Below are 17235 nucleotides of genomic sequence, written 5' to 3' on the forward strand. Positions count from 1 at the left end.
ACAACACTGCTTTCTATTTGAATTTGAAATTTCTAGATTCACATTTTTGTAAGTAAAGAGCTACTGGTAAATACAACTTAGACTTTTGAAGTTATTGATAGCCTATGGGCATAATGGCTTGGGCCTATTCAAAGTTTTTGTCAGAAGTGACTTAATTTTTGGTATTTTAATCTTTATAGAGAGTGAATCAAATTTGTCAACAACAAAAAATGGGGGTCTTGGACCATTTAAGCTCAAAATATTACTTTTAAAGAGGTATGTAAAAGGTATACTTTTTGAATGAAATGATATGGGAAATAGAGGTGATGAGGAGGTATTTTTATCGGAATAACAAAAAAACTGTCTGTGACACTTATTCCAAAACTGTAATATAAAAAGCAGTAATATAGCTTCAAAGAATGAGCAAATAAAAAAACATAGGTTACCGATAACGAAAAAAAATTATTTTGCCTTAAACCAAAAAATTTGGTTGGAAAATGGTGAAATTGGGTGAAATGTCATTTTAAGTCTTTTTTACAGATGCACATAATAACTTATTTTGCCTTAAACCAAAAAATTTGGTTGGAAAATGGTGAAATTGGGTGAAATGTCATTTTAAGTCTTTTACAGATGCACATAATAACAATAATATTTTTTTAGTGACAAAAATAGAATAATTTAACATTTTTAGTCAATCAAAATATTAAAATTCAAGTGTGAAATTATGTGCAGTTGAATAGTCCTGATTCACCTTAAGACTCAGTTGCAATCCAGTTTAGGTGAAAGTATAGATATTTGAACTACAAAAGATTGTCATAGGAGAAATAACTATTATTTGTAATTAAATAGTTTCTTTATTCTAATAAAATGTGACAAAATTGCCCTTTTTCTTTTCCAGCTTCTGAGTACAGCTTTTGAAAAGAACTCATTAGATTTGATATTTTACTATGTTGACTTGAAAAAGAATACTGATGGAAGATTAGCACTAGAAGCATTAAAGGTACCTTAAGACAAATTAGTGAGAAATAATTATTATAACCTGAGGGGATATGGGGGATATAAACATTATTTAGACACATCCCAACAATTATAAAAAAGGTTTAATAGTCTTCAATAACATAATTAACTCAGCTGGAAAATGATATTGAAATGATTTTTGTCGAGCCTGCAACTTTTGTTGCAGAAAGCTCGACATATTGATAATGATCCGGCGGCGTTAGCTAACTTCTTAAAAGGTTTATATTTTAGAAGGTGAAAGACCTGGATGCTTCATACTTTGTATATAGATGCCTCATGTTACGAAGTTTTCGTCAGTCACATGTCCAATGTCCTTGACCTCATTTTCATGGTTCAGTGACCACTTGAAAAAAAAGTTCAGAATTTTTGTAATGTTGAATTCTCTCTTATTTTAAGTCATAGGTAAGTAAGTAAGTAAGTAAATTATTTATTATAGTGACATGTGTAAATTATGTACAGATTATAAACATATAATATATGACAAATAGCAATACACCCGGCCCAATGGACCTATAAGTCACCTCAAATAAAGTAAAACAATTATTAAACAATTATATCACGTTCTAATCTTTTGTTGACGTAAGGATAACTGTATTTGGTATGTGCGTACCTTGCAAGGTCCTCATTCCCGTCAGACAGTTTTCACTTGACCTTGACCTCATTTCATGGATCAGTGAACAAGGTTAAGTTTTGGTGGTCAAGTCCATATCTCAGATACTATAAGCAATAGGGCTAGTATATTTGGTGTATGGAAGGACTGGAAGGGGTACATGTCCAACTGGCAGGTGTCATCTGACCTTGACCTCATTTGCATGGTTCAGTGGTTATAGTTAAGTTTTTGTGTTTTGGTCTGTTTTTCTCATACTTTATGCAATAGGTCTACTATATTTGTTGTATGGAATGATTGTAAGGTGTACATGTCTAGCGGACAGATGTTATCTGACCTTGACCTCATTTTCATGGTTCAGTGGTCAAAGTTAAGTTTTTAAGTTTTGGTCTTTTTATCTAATATTATATGCCAAAGATCAACTATATTTGGTGTATGGAAATATATTATGATCTATATGTCAGTACCGCAGGTTTTATTTGACCATGACCTCAATTGCACGGTTCATTGCACAGTGTTAAGTTTTTGTGTTTTGGTCTATTTTTCTTTAAACTATAAGTAATAGGTCAACTATATTTGTTGTATGGAAGCTTTGTTAGCTGTACATTTCTGCCTGGCATGGTTCATCTGACCTTGACCTCATTTTCATGGTTCATTGGTCTTCGTTTAGCTATCTTGGTTAATGTTAAGTTTATGTGACCTTTGTAATAAAGCTTTATACTTAGGACTATCAACATAATATCAATGATTAGTAAAGAAGGCAAGACATTTCAGTGTGTGTACTCTTGTGTTATATTCTGAGAAATTTTGTACTGAAATATAGTGCTAGCATAAGAAAACCAAATAAAACACACCATTTAATCTTGATTTGAAAACTTATTTTAGTTTTGTTTGAAACATAGATAAGTGAATTGATATAAATACTCAAAAATATTAGCCACATTGAGTTTAATAACAACAATAAAAATGTTATAACCATTGCTCACAGGGCAGGTGAACTCCACTCCAATCTTTACTGACTGGGACTGTCAGTTTTCCTACGGAATATTGGTGGTTCTCTTCGGGCACTCTGGCTTCCTCCACCGAAGTGTTGAAAGTGATGTTAAACAAATCAATCAATCAATAACCTTTATCAATAAATATTTTTAGCTAAAAGTTGTAACACATACTAAAACTGTGTTTACTTTTTAGTATTTAGCCACACTATTGTGTCACAAGAAGTTTTCTGTTGAATTCCTGCAAACAAATGGAGTACAGAAGTTATTAGATGTTTACAGACCATCTATAGCAGCCACTGGTGTCTCACTTTGTCTGTATTACTTGTCTTATTTTGAAGATGCTATGGAAAGGGTAATTTTTATATTAGTTACAGCTAATTTCCTAATGCATGTAAAGCAGGACTTTGGTTAGCTTGCTTGAGTTGTCTGTATATTGTACAATTGTAATTGGGATAATGTTCAATCAAGTTTTAATATAATATACACAGGTTAAAATATGCTTATAAATGTATATTGTTTGAAGATATCAATCTTAATTACAAAGCTTGAAATAACATTTATCCAAACAGAGCAAGCAACCCTACCAAAGTTTTATTCTACAAACATTAGGAAATTAGCTGTAATTTAGATGATTTATTTGGTCCTACAAAATGACAAAACTTAACAATGAACTGCAGATTTGCATATGATGATACTACAGAGTAAATATTTTACCACTCCTACATTGTTTAACACTATCAAAAACAAAACAGTTCAACTTCATTCTATATTGAGTTATAAATTAGAAAATTGATAATGTGTCTTCTTAGTCTCTTTCATCTTTTCAACATTTGAGCTTTTGTAAAACCTCATCCCCTTAAATAAAAAAAAACATGGATCAAATGTTTGTTATGATACCATTTCATACTAAGAAATTTAATATTCAGCACAACAAACGGAAAAATATAATTATCTGTGCATGAATTGTTAATAATCCACAATGGTAGAACTAATGACAACAGGCATAACAATCTTACCACATATTTTAATTTTTTTATGGACTATTGTATTTCAATTCAATTCTTTATTTACTTTAAACAATACAGTTTATCAGTATAATATGCATAAATATACAGTTTACAAGTTGTATAGCGTTAACATACACATAAATAACAAACGTCAGAAATATCAGTTACATATTATACAGTTTGTGAGTTTCATACTACATATAATAAACATATAGATCTTAAATATTATTCCTGCACTTAAATGCATAGAGTAAGTACTTTCCTAAATTACAGAGTTCCTTAGTGTTTTCAACAGAAAGCAATTGTACTAATTTATAAGTTGACGGCCTAGTCCAATAATATTTCTTGATAAACTTTTTACGTATATCATTATAATTTGTACATTGTAAAATAAAATGAAATTCATCCTCTACTACATTTTTATCACACACAATACACATTCTACTATTTATACTTATTCCATAAAAACGACCAGTTTCAATGCATAGATTATGTGAGGACAGGCGAATTCTCGTTATCCATTTACGAGCTATTACAGGAATACATTTTTGTAAATAAAATTGTAATTCTACATTTGACACAATAAACTTATATAATCTACACTTTGGTGATGTTTCAAGCGTAAAATGCAACTCTTGTTTAGCTTGATCATATATTCGTTGTTTGGTTAATTGTAAAAATGAACTATCCAAACAAAGTACCCATTGGTTGTCCCAATAATAATTCATACCAAGATCATATAAAATTGTTTTAATACAAGTGGCCCAGTTTTTACATTTATTGCTATTTGCTACTAGTTCTTTGTAACAAGACTTTATAATACAATTTTCACTACCGTGAATTTTAGTCCATAATTTGAGCATCCTAAAATTCCGCTCATATAACAATGGAAATCTTCCTAATTCATAATATACCATTACATTAGAAGTGGATCTCTTGACACCTAGTAATGTTTTACAATAGTCCAAATGAACTTTTTCTACATTTGGTGCTCTATGAACACCCCAAACTTCACAACCATACATTAAAATACTACATACATAAGTGTCAAATAAACTTATAGAAGTAACAGTGTTCAGGTATAAGGATAATGCCTTTTTCCTCATACTAAACATAGCTTTCCTGCCTTGTTCAGCACAGTGGTTTTGAGTAATATAAAATTTACAATTATAATGAAATAACACACCCAGATAACAAAAATGATCTACAATATCTAATGGTTTACCATTATAAATCCATGTCTCAGTAAGACTAATTTTCCCACCTTTACGAAAAACTACTATCTTTGTTTTTTTGGTGTTAACTGAAAGACCCCATTTCTCAGTATAACCAGATAAAGTATTTAACATATTTTGTAAGCCTTGGATTGATTCTGACATCAAAATCATATCATCAGCATACATTAATAAAAAAAGTGTTATGTCCTGAAATTCAAGTCCACAGTTACCATTATTAATAAATTCATTCTCAAAGTCATTGACATAAAATGAAAATAAAATAGGGGAAAGAACTTCCCCTTGCATTAAGCCAAGATTATTAGAAAAGTATTTTGAATTAAATCCATCAAATCTAACACAAGATCTTACATTGTTATACATTGATTTTAAAATATTAAGCAATTTCCCTCTGATTCCTAATTTAGAAATCTTGTACCACAAACATAGACGATCAACTGTATCAAACGCTTTTAAAAAGTCAACAAAGCAACAGTATAATCTATTACCTTTACAAAAAGAATTTTGTATGACAGAGTATAAACAAAACACAGCATCTACTGTACTGTAACCATTACGGAAACCAAATTGTGCATCAGATAAAATATCGTTCATTGATGCCCATTTTAATAATCTACTATTCAAAATAGTAGTGAATAGTTTACCTAGATTGCTGACAAGACTTATACCACGGTAATTTGCTGGGTCGTATTTGAAACATGCATTTATTGTTTATATGTTAATGAAATTTTTCTGTACTTTTATAGGTTTGTTTGTTTCCAGAACATATCTTGTCTAAAATTGTTAAGTAAGTAAAACATTTAATAATTCTATGTTATATATGAAAGGGAGAATCTGATTCAATTAGAAGGTTTCTTTGTATGGTTTAGTAAAATTATACATTGCTTAAGTTTTTTGTTAGGAGGTATAAGTGAAATTTGTTTTAAACTGCTCTGTTGAACTAAGAATTTAAACATTTTACTGCAGCTTAATATAAAAATATACAAGTAAGTCTGTTTTTAAAATGATATAATTTTTTAGAAATACATGAAGATATGAAAGTGTAGGGTAAGCAGTCTACTCACTAAGTATTATGTGAATGTGATACAGTTTGTTATAACTTCAACAAGTTATTTGTTGGACTTTTCTGACATGGTAGATTTTTTTTTTGTACTTTCAGAAATATTTCATTTTTCTTTTTCAGTTATATTCTGTGGCTGTTGGAATGTTCACATAATTCAAGCAGAAGTCATGCAGCCATGTTTTTAGGACAAGCCTTTACATTCAGGGTTATACTGGATTTATTTGATAAGAAGGATGGACTGAGAAGATTGGTTAATGTTGTAAGTTATTCTGAAAAAAAGTTATGTCAGTCTTCTTGTGAGGCAAAGATTTTTCCCTTTTTGTTACCGAAGGCCAATGATTCAAATTAACAACAAATTAAATCCCCTGATTTAGAAGTAGCTAAAATTTGTACAATACTGCAGAAATTCGCATATTAAAAGCTTCATCATCTGTTGTTCAATATTTATAGTTCACTTGATGATTTTTGTCCTGCTTGACAGAGTCAAAAACCGAGACATAGGTTTGCTGTTTTTGGCGACGTCCTTAGTTAACATGTATTAGTTTGTGATTAGGTCAGTTCAATGGGAACCATTAGTGGTAGGCCAATGTAAATTTATTTTCACTTGTATAAGCATTAGTACATCTCAATTTAATGGAGAATATTTGGCCTCATCTACTCAGTCATGGTCTATTGACTGAAAATTTCGCTTAGTTTACATGTATTTATAGTTTGTGATTAGATCAATTTAATATGAACTTCTAATGTTAATTCAATGATGTTTGGTATGCATATTTATTGGCGTTTGAAAGTATTGTTTCCTAGGATAGCTCCACCCCCTCTTCATGGTTCATTGACCTTGGAACTTTTACATAGTTTACAAGTTAATATTTGTATTTAGGTTTGTTTAAAGGGAATAACTAATAAACAGTCAATGGTATTTGGTATGCAGTTGTGTTAGCATTGGCACATCTCATTTACTAGGAGATTATTTAGCCATGTACTGCAGTCATGATTCATTGACTTTGAATATTTGCTTAACGTATGTAACATGTTTTAAGTATTGCTATTTTAATTCCAACATTTGAATAATCAAAATTACAAAAAAGCAAAAAATATCTCTGATAACAGTTTATTATGTTTCAAATTGTGTTGTTTAAAAAAAACAAATACTTTGTACCTTTTGTTTGTATTTCATTATATATAAACATTTTGGTATAAATTGAAATCATTAACTTGTGGTGTAAGATTTATTATTGTTTGTTTTAGATAAGTACACTGGAGATCATGAATGAAAATGATGAGCAAGTCCACAACACATTAAATGATGATCAGATATATACCATGAGACAGATGGTCCGCCACACTACATTTGCTATGAAACGCTATTTTGAAGCTCACTTGTCACTGAAAGCTGATGAAATACGTAGATCACACTTGAGAAATGATGGAGGTTCTCCTGTACAGGAGACACCAGCATATAAAGTAAGTAGAAACAATTGAATGGAACAAATGGCACGAAAATGTTAAATCTGTGGGTTTCTTTTTATGGTTTTCTGAAATGGTTGACAAATTTGGGATTTAGGCAAAATAGTTGGTTTCAAAAATTTTCATCTCCTACTTTGATTAAATTTTATTATGATTTAATGTTTAATTTTTATGTTTAAAAAGAATATTTAGGTTATTACAGATAAATGAATTAAAGTTATAATATTAAATAGAAAGAAAAAGCAATTATGATACAAATTAAAGGGATATTAAATAAAAAGGGAAAGTAGGAAAATAAGAACTCACTAGACAGAATAATTTAATGAAATTTCTTTTAGTTTTTCGGAAGAAATTAAATCTGTAAACAATATATTTTGCAGCCAATAAAAGTATCTGGTGAAGTCGTCCAAGATAATATCGAGTTAATGATGGATCTGATGCCTGTCAGACTTCACTGGGATCCAGAGTTACTCTTCCATAAACTTGGGGGCGTTGTCCTGCTAACCAAATTACTGGCATTGATACCTTCATGGAGCAATTATACTGGAAAGTAAGTATAAAAGCAAATGAAATGTACATGGTTGTATCAGATAAGATTAGGTCTACATGTGAAGAGGATTTAAATTTTTAAAAAAGGGTACAAAATAAGATAAATCAGTTATAATTTGTAACTTATTATCTTTCAATATAAAAATAAGGTGATATAACTATCTATCAAAATAAAATGTCAGGAAAGTGATTTACACATTTAAAGTTCACCTATGGCTTTCAGTGATGATACATACTAATTACTTAAGGTAAGTCAAGTGTAAATAATTCAGAGAAACAACTAACATTGAGCATGGAACTGTGAGAGCAGTTTAGAATTTTTATGCCCCACCTACGATAGTAGAGGGCATTAAGTTTTCTGGTCTGTGGCTCCTTTCGTGTGTTCATTAATTCGTCTGTGCGTCCGTTCAAGTTAAAGTTTTTGGTCAAGGTAGTTTTTGATGAAATTGAAGTCTAATCAACTTGAAACTTAGTACATATGTTCTCTATAGTATAATCTTTCTAATTTTAATGCCAAATTAGATTATTACCCAATTTCACGGCCCATGGAACATGGAAAAGCATAGTGCGAGTGGGGCATCCATGTACTTTGGACACATTCTTGTTGCTGACAAAATTTGAACTCTACTTGATAAAGTCCTCACCTTACATAAGTTAATGTACCATATTTTATTGCATGAGTTAAATCTGTCCCATGATTAAACTAATATTAAGATTTACAGTATTATAAGTAGTTATATATAGAAGAGGTAAATGTGAATTATTCTAAGCATTTTTAACCTTTATTTGTATTTTAGGTCAGAGACCGTGAAGAATACATTAGATATTTTCACAGTGTGTACAGTTACTCCAAAGACACAGTTAGCTTTACTACAAAGTATTACAGTTCCGGAAAATTTGGTTTATCCTGCCATCAGGTATGATGAATAAATGCACTAGTATAACATCAGACTTGTACAAGTTTTATGGAAAAGGGATAACTGATGTTTCTGTCAAAAATACAAAATAACAATGAATTTTCTAAAAAAAGTTTTTTGATAAGTTTATTACATTGAATTTAAAAAAAAAAGAATAAGATTTGATTTTATAATCTTCTTGATTAAGTAATAGAAATAGATGTTGATAATGATGATGATGATTGTAATCAAGTTTTAACTTTGTAGACAAGTTTATTATGCTGAGAACTTTTTATAAGATATGCCAAATAAGTGTTAAACCCATATTCCACAGTTTACTGAACACAAAAAATGTGATAGTGTGACATCAATTCATTATTGGGTTAAAAATTTGGTTTAAGGTAGTTTACATGAGGTTATGGTCACACCAACTTGAAACTTAGTACACATGTTCATTATCATAAAAAAAACATTTGCATTTCAAACCATTTTGTGACTTTTATCCCTGTTAATTTCTATTTCAGCATATTTATAAATTTAGCTGATGGTGAAACATTAGCAGAACCAGAAGTACAAAAGTCAGCATTGAATGTTCTCATAAATTGTGTTTGTGGTCCTATAGAAAGGGTAAGATTTTAAATCACACTAATTTCTGAATTTTCAATTTGTGTATCAATATAACACATGTCTGACACATCCAGGATTAAGATTATTCTTATATAAGTAAAATTGGAAAGAAAATAAGCTGTAGTTTGTGAATAAGTCATTATTTTTGTATACTGTAAAACTAATGTTGAATTAAGTTTAAATTGTTTTTATAGTATGGAGCTGGTGTAGGTAGATACATGAGTGTAGGTAGTAGGAAGAAGATAAACTCAAAGATGGGAGAAGATATTCTCAGTAAGATGTGGAATGGTATCAGAATTAACAATGGCATTATGGTAAGTAAGTCCAAATAGAAATAGGAAATTCAGTCACTCCATTCTGTTATTTACATGATATGCTAGCTTGTAAACTTTTTCATATTTAGTAAAATCGTGCAATCTTGAATTTGACATGACTTGTGTTGATAACAAGTTCCATGGTTCACATTTATATGGTACTTATTGCTGCAGGTTATGTTTTAGTTTGACCGTTGGACTTGCATTTAATTTGATATTTTTTGCACTCTCTGCTAAGCTGGAAAGGACGGGATATCATGTATGTCAGTTTGTTCTTCCCTATATAGGTTTTAAGTCCTTAGATGTGAGAAAGATACTTTTAATTTATAACTTTATCAAGATCTTAGATGTGAGAAAGTTACTTTTATTTTATAACTTATAAAGATATTAGCTATCCTATATATACCTGATAGCAATCTTGATTTTAGAGAAGAAAAAAAATGGATAATAAATGACTGAATTCAGTACATGCCAATTCCATTCTGAAAAGAGATTCGACATTACTTATTTCTATGTTACACAATTTTCCTTTCAGGTACTGCTGAAGTTGTTATCTATTAAAACACCAATAACAGATGCTGATTCTATCAGGGCATTAGCCTGTAAGGTTAGTCAAATAATAACTTCTTTAACAATAGATAATTACACATGATAATGACATTTGTCCTTGGAAGATTGTTAATAGCAGCCAAAATTGGGCAAGGTACTCATTCATTCGAGTGCTAAATCACTGCATGCTTTTTGAAACTAAGATAGGAGATAGATTTCGTTTTCTTATACAAACTTTTAAAACTATTTTTTGAATGAAAAAAACATTTTTTTTTACAGAAGCAAATTAAGAGAAATAAAAATTGTTCATTGTATGTATTTGCAGTCCACTATTAACTTTGTCTGTTGTGTCACCTATTGCCCCTTGTCAGTAAGTACCAAAATTATTTTGGTGTTGACTGAATATTTTGGATTTCCAATAACATGAACATATCTGAGAACATAACAAGTGTTGGTAGAATTTGTGTTTCTGTAAGATAATTTACTGTTTTTACTCCTAAAAGCAGTAACTGCATTTTCAAATATAGGGAGATCAAGTATGATTTTTTCTCTCAACATTGAATAAACTTATTTTCAGGCATTACTTGGACTTTCCAGATCAGAAACAGTAAGACAGATTATCAGTAAACTACCTCTCTTTACTAATGGACAGATACAATGTAAGTTATGCACTAAGTCAATTTTTTGTGTCATGATACATTATGCTTCATTTAAATAACACAATTTTGATTGGAATAAAATCAGCATAAGTAAAAGGCATCTTCATTAAGTCTCATGCACATGTACATCCCTTTCAGTGCTTACAAATAGAGTTTCTTAACCTGGTAAATTTTATGATTTCTTATTATTACCAAGGAGCTGTGTAAAGAAGTAAAGAGACATACAAATGTAGCATGATAGACATCAAGAAAATAAATAATACGGCTGACACCAGTTTTAAGAGAACATCTTAAACTTGCAGTGAGTTGTGAGTGTTTGCTCCATGTTGAAGGGCTTACTATGATTTGAGTATAAGAACTGCAATCAAAGCTAATTCCTTTGCTTGTGTGATTTTGTGTCTCAGCTTGATACACAATATCCATTCTTTCTATTCCAACAAGTGCTTTGATTAACACATTTATTTTGAAGTGATTTGATTTATGTAAACTAATTGAGCTTACTTCCATACTAAATCAAAACTAATTTAACATTCTTTATCTTTTTTTACATAGATTTAATGAAGGAACCAGTTTTACAAGACAAACAACAAGAATTTATCAAGTTTTGTAGATATGCCAGTGACTTGATGGAGAGAGTCTCAGGAAAACTTGCTAGTGCTAATTTTGATGCCTCACTTGATGAAATAAGAAGGGTATGTTCTGTTCTATTTAGTCATTCTTTTTCGATGCAATAAAACTTATAGTTAGATTGAAGTTTTGTTTATTTCATGATCTACTGAACATAGAAAATGATAGTGGGGTCGGGTCATCCGTGTACTTTTCATTGTTATACCATTAACTTTTATTTATCTTTATGCATATTTTTTTAAATGATTGTAAATCAATGTCATCGAAGGTTTGAAGTTTTTACCAACAGATAATTGAACTTTTTTCTTATATGTTATTGAACTTTTAATTAATATGTAATTGAACTGTTTACTTGTACAGAATTGAGCTTTTTACTTATTTCAGGCTGATATTGTTGCTCATACTAAGATTAGATATTCAGAAAAAGAATTGTTACAGCTAATACATGATCATCTACAGAAAAATGGTAATGTCAATTAATATGAATGGTCAACTACAATTATGGAAAAAGGAAGTTAAAGAAGAAGGTGTGGTATGATTGCCATTGAGACAAAACTTTACAAGAGACAGAATTGACTCACAAATTAACAACTATAGGTCACCATACAATACAGCCTTCAACAATGAGCAAAGCCCATACCGAATAGTCCACTATAAAAGACCTCCTCAAAATGACAAATGTAAAACTAAAAAGATCATTATTGCAAAATTTGAATATGAAGAACTACTCTCAAATATGAAATATTCTCAATTGGTTTATTTTCATGAAAACATCACTCCATGTAACTTTGATCCATAAGTCATATCAGATAAAGGAGAAAGAAAAACACACAAATAATACAGGTTTTGCTCTAGAAGTAGAGAAATTTAAACTCTGGGAATCAATAGCACTTAACAGTGTCTATTGCGATAGTAAAAATGGTGAAAACATCATTGCACATATGCACTTCACTTTGGTTGCTGTTAGCGACAGGATTAATGCAACCATATTTCTTATTATTTTGTGTAATTGTACAAAATCTTTCATTCCTCAGGATTAATGGACACTGCTTGTATGCTTCAAAAAGAAGGCAATTTACCTCGGTGTACAACACCTCCTATGATTCATCCTGCTAGTCCTCAACTCTACATGAACCCTCAGGCAACGCCTAGTAGGATGGTATGTATTTATTTTTAAATGAGATTTCAGATTTAGATAGAAAGATGTATGCTATAAAAAGGTGATAAATTACCAAATTTTAGACTTTTCAATTCTACATAATGACAAATACACAGCTGCAGTGTGTGTTATTTGTTTTAATATATTCTTGCTAAGTTTACTTGTACACTTTAATTCTTAACCAGGATAACATGTTGGATTATTTTAATTGGCTTAAGAAAATAATGAAAATTAGAAAGATTATATTTTCTTTTTCAGCCAAGACAGTTCAACGCCATGTCATCATCATCTTCTCATGCCATATCAAGTTCTAGTGCTCCATCTCTGCCATTAACCAGTGCCAGTAGCCAGTCAACAACCCCATGTACACCAGGCCCAATCAGATTTACCAGACAATCTCAAGGATCTCCTACAAACACTCCAAAGAATACTTATTCTAAATCTAGATTTTTACGTGAACGAGATAGTGTATTTTCTTGTAGTCCAGCAATGAGGAGTAAAAATTTCACACTAAAATTACAAGGAAGTGATCATGATATGACATTAGATAAGATTGTGACGGAGTACCTACGTAAACAACATGCTCTGTGTCGGAACCCTGTATCAACTTGCCCTTCTATGTCTCTTTTTAAGTGAGTATTTATCGTAATTTTGAAACAGTTGTCAACTTCTTTTAATCAATGTAACATGTGTAATGACTGATTTCTCTTATATATGGTAGATTGTATAAATGATAAATGAAAACATATTTTGATTATGATAGAATATCTTTAATACTTTATTTGTTTTAAAAATTCCAATAGGTAACATATATTGCATTATTGTAGTACGGTAGAAAGGCTTGTATGGTCCGCAGTTTTATTTTCCAAAATTGGACCTAATAGACGGGGTGTGGACTATAGAGTACAATAAGCATGAAATAAGAGAACATTTTCAATTTCGCGGGCGAGGTGGTTGTTTACAACTAATAATTTTAACTCATCCATATTAATAAGTTATTTTTATTCAATATCAAATTAATACTGATAAATATAAAAATCAAACCTTTCATTACACATTTTTGTTTCTTTTCAATGCATTGGTTGAAATAAACGAGTATCTGCTTGATCGAAACGATACAAACATAGTGAAAAAGACAACAGTAAACCAGCTTAGAATTTGTAAACTACAAAACGTAATCGGTTATTGTTTGTTCCGTTTTGGTGTTTCATACTGACTAATATGGTTTGTATTAGCTTAAGACCCTTCAAACATTAATGTAATAGATAAATTAAAGCCTGTTTTACAAAAGGATGGAACTGTTTTACTTTCAAAGTCGTAATAAAGTGATATCTGTTATGTGCAGATTTTGACTCTCACCGGTTAATTTCTTCTTTTACACGTGCTTTTTAAACTTCCTGTTAAAACATAAACAAGTTTCTAAATTGTTTTTTAAGTGAATTAAAGTTATTTTAACAATAATGAAGCGTTCTAGAATAATTTACAAGCAGTTTGACAAATGTTTCAGCTTTTGTTTGATGATGGAAAACAGGTTTTTCCAAAAAATATACCGCAAACGACCGGACAGGATTTGAAATAACCGGAGTTTCATTAGACCTTTTCTAACAGTTACAAATTTTTTTTTACCTAAAATTTCGTGGGGAGAAGGGGATGCGAACTATGTACCAGTGCGAACTATACAAGTCTTTCTACGGTAATAAACCATTATTTAAGACATTTAGGCCAATGGCCTTCTTCGGTTTCTTTATTTTCCTTCTTAATATGTATTTAAGGTATAAACAAGATGTATGGTTTGAAGCATTCTTTGCATCATTAATTATTTACCTAATAAATAACAGGAAACGCCAAAGTACAGCACAGTATTGGACCAAAACCAGCCACCAACACCCGACTTCTCTGAAGAAAACAGACACAAAAAAATAAAGACAAACAGCAACAAACAAGATAATGTCCATGTAGCCCCCCACCCCCTTTTTTTTTGCCTATTTGTCATTTAAAAAGATATCTGGAAATCATGATCAACATGCAGTCTTGGATGTTCAGCTGTAAGATGTTCTGTTTAGGGTGATAGAGAATTGTCATAAGTCTACAATGATAAATTATTTTCTAATTTGATTTCATATTATCTATGGTTTAATTTGTTTTTTATAGTCCACACAGGTGTCCAGAGCCAAGAGGAAGTAAATTTGCATCTATTAACATCACATCTAGATTAGCAAGTAGAGCTGTAAGTTTGATAATATATATAAAGAAAACAGGATCAAAAGCATGTAAATAATTATTGCGAACCCTATCTTAGTTTTCCATAGATTCACCTGCAAGTTACCTGTCGATTTAAACTTTTGGCAGTTCTATTGTCCCATCTAACAAATACAACAGGTATTGTTCTCTGTGTAGTTTATTCACTGGGACCTTTAAATTTCTTCTAGGAGAAATATATCACTCATTGATTAATTTACCTGACCAAAAAATTATCTTCTTTTTTATTGAAATACTTCTAATAACTCACATAAACTGTATGCAATATTGTATTTATTCAATATTATCATTAATATATTTTCAATCTGTTCAATATAAAATCTGGTTTAATATTAAAAAGTTTATTTCAGACACATTTTTTAGTATTTTCCAATGAATTTACATGTTTTTGTTGTTGTTCATTTATAGACTTATGTTTATGAAGACCTTAATTTAAAAATAATAATATTCAAATTTTTATTTATCAAACACACAAAAATATTGAATATTTGATCAGAAATCAACTTTTAATTTTTGAATCAGTATTACAAATGTAATATTGAACACATTAATAACGAGTTACTCCAGGTATCGAATAAATACAACACCACATGCAGTTTTGTGAGTCCTTACTTAGTATTGGTATAATTATTTTGTCTTCATTGACAGTTCAATTTTTTGTTCAGGTAAATTAATCAATGAGTGATATATTTCTCTTGGAAGAAATTTAAAGGTCCCATCAAATAAACTATACAGAGAACAATACCTGTTGTATTTGTTAGATGGGACAATAGAACTGCCAAAAGTTTAAATGGACAGGTAACTTGCAGGTGAATCTATGGAAAACTAAGATAGGGTTCGCAATAATAAGGTAAAGATTCAATCAAGCTGCAAATTGCCTTATTGGTTATGGTTAAAAGTTTGTATTCTCTGTGTTAAAGGGAAACTTCGCAAAAAAATCAAAAATTGATATTATGTCCATTCTGTATAAAAAGGCTCAAATTTATAGATATTAAAGTTTTATTCCGCTAGATAAGAGATCAGCATCGATTTTAAAATTTGAGTATCAATTTTCTACGCTCCGCCATCTTGTCATCTTCTACGATTATAATCACGATATGTCTATAAAACACAAAGGACCAAAACTACAGTAACCGATGTAGTCGTAAATTGCGTGTCGATATCTTGTCAATCGTACGATTGTTTTATCTGACTAACTATAAACTTGATACGGAAAATGTTCTTATTTTTTCTAAATGACCATTATTATATATCTGTTATTTTTAAACTGTTAATATTGGAATTAGTTAAAGAGTCACAGTTCAAATAATAAATAAGTGTTCCGTGAAAATTGTTTTCAAAAATCTAATTCGTTCATAATTCTTTAAAGTAATAAACTTTATTCAAATAAATTCGGATCTTTCCTCATCTGATCACCAGCATGGCTAAAGGTATTACTCCCAAAGGTATTGTGAGGGGTGTGAGGACTCAGGTGACACGTCCGGGTATTCAAGCGATTTCCTGTCGGGCTTGCAAGTTCATGCATCGTTTCACTTCTGTAGGTATTGATCAGTGTACACGGCAGACTTATAACTTTCCATTTTGAACTATCAGGTGTATAATACACATCTCTGTCTTGTGTGTCCGAAAGTGATATGATGCCAATAATTTAACTCGTACGCTTGTTTATACATAACATTTCTGGTGTAAAGAATATTATTTATGAAAATATAAAAAATACCACAAAAAAAAAAAGATTTGAAGAAATAAAAATCTGTATACATATTTTTTCCGAGGGTTAATTTGGGAAAATGTAATTTGTCAATTATAGTAAAGGACAGACTGGTACATACCAAAAATATTGATTTAAAAAATGTACGCACTTGTCGATGTTGGCTTATACGCCTGGATAGAAAGTTACGGAACTATAGTGCAATTTAAAATATATACATGTATCAGACTATATTGTATACCAAAAGAAGAAGAAGAAGAAGAAGAGAACCAGTTTGATTTAAATACAGGTCGATATATATCTTGCTTTGGTTCATCGAAGTTATGAACATAGTAAAATCCCAGTTTTATGTATCAATTAGATTGTTCTCGAATAAAGGAAGAAATTCGTCATCATCACAATTGTTCCGACATTCATGTAAAATATATGCAACTGGACGTACACTAATAATCCCAAAGGGGTGTGAGTATTTTCTAGGAAAACTATTGAGTATTAAAGTTTCAAATCAATTT

The 17235-nt window shown here is 30.4% G+C and overlaps 1 protein-coding gene across 1 annotated transcript in view; it reads left to right on the forward strand.

Moving 5' to 3' along the window:
• LOC139516047 (DDB1- and CUL4-associated factor 1-like) overlaps positions 1–17235 on the forward strand; it is a 51350-nt gene that overhangs the window by 8128 nt on the left and 25987 nt on the right. Inside the window, exons 9-24 of the mRNA XM_071305859.1 lie at positions 878–979; positions 2795–2953; positions 5590–5630; positions 6027–6165; positions 7155–7370; positions 7754–7923; positions 8720–8839; positions 9343–9445; positions 9640–9759; positions 10295–10366; positions 10886–10967; positions 11520–11659; positions 11979–12060; positions 12629–12753; positions 13012–13385; positions 14905–14980. Coding sequence (XP_071161960.1) covers positions 878–979; positions 2795–2953; positions 5590–5630; positions 6027–6165; positions 7155–7370; positions 7754–7923; positions 8720–8839; positions 9343–9445; positions 9640–9759; positions 10295–10366; positions 10886–10967; positions 11520–11659; positions 11979–12060; positions 12629–12753; positions 13012–13385; positions 14905–14980 — 2121 coding nt within the window. The remainder of the gene's footprint in view (positions 1–877; positions 980–2794; positions 2954–5589; positions 5631–6026; positions 6166–7154; positions 7371–7753; positions 7924–8719; positions 8840–9342; positions 9446–9639; positions 9760–10294; positions 10367–10885; positions 10968–11519; positions 11660–11978; positions 12061–12628; positions 12754–13011; positions 13386–14904; positions 14981–17235) is intronic.

Source organism: Mytilus edulis, chromosome 1 (assembly GCF_963676685.1).
Source record: "Mytilus edulis chromosome 1, xbMytEdul2.2, whole genome shotgun sequence".
NCBI lineage: Eukaryota > Metazoa > Mollusca > Bivalvia > Mytilida > Mytilidae > Mytilus > Mytilus edulis.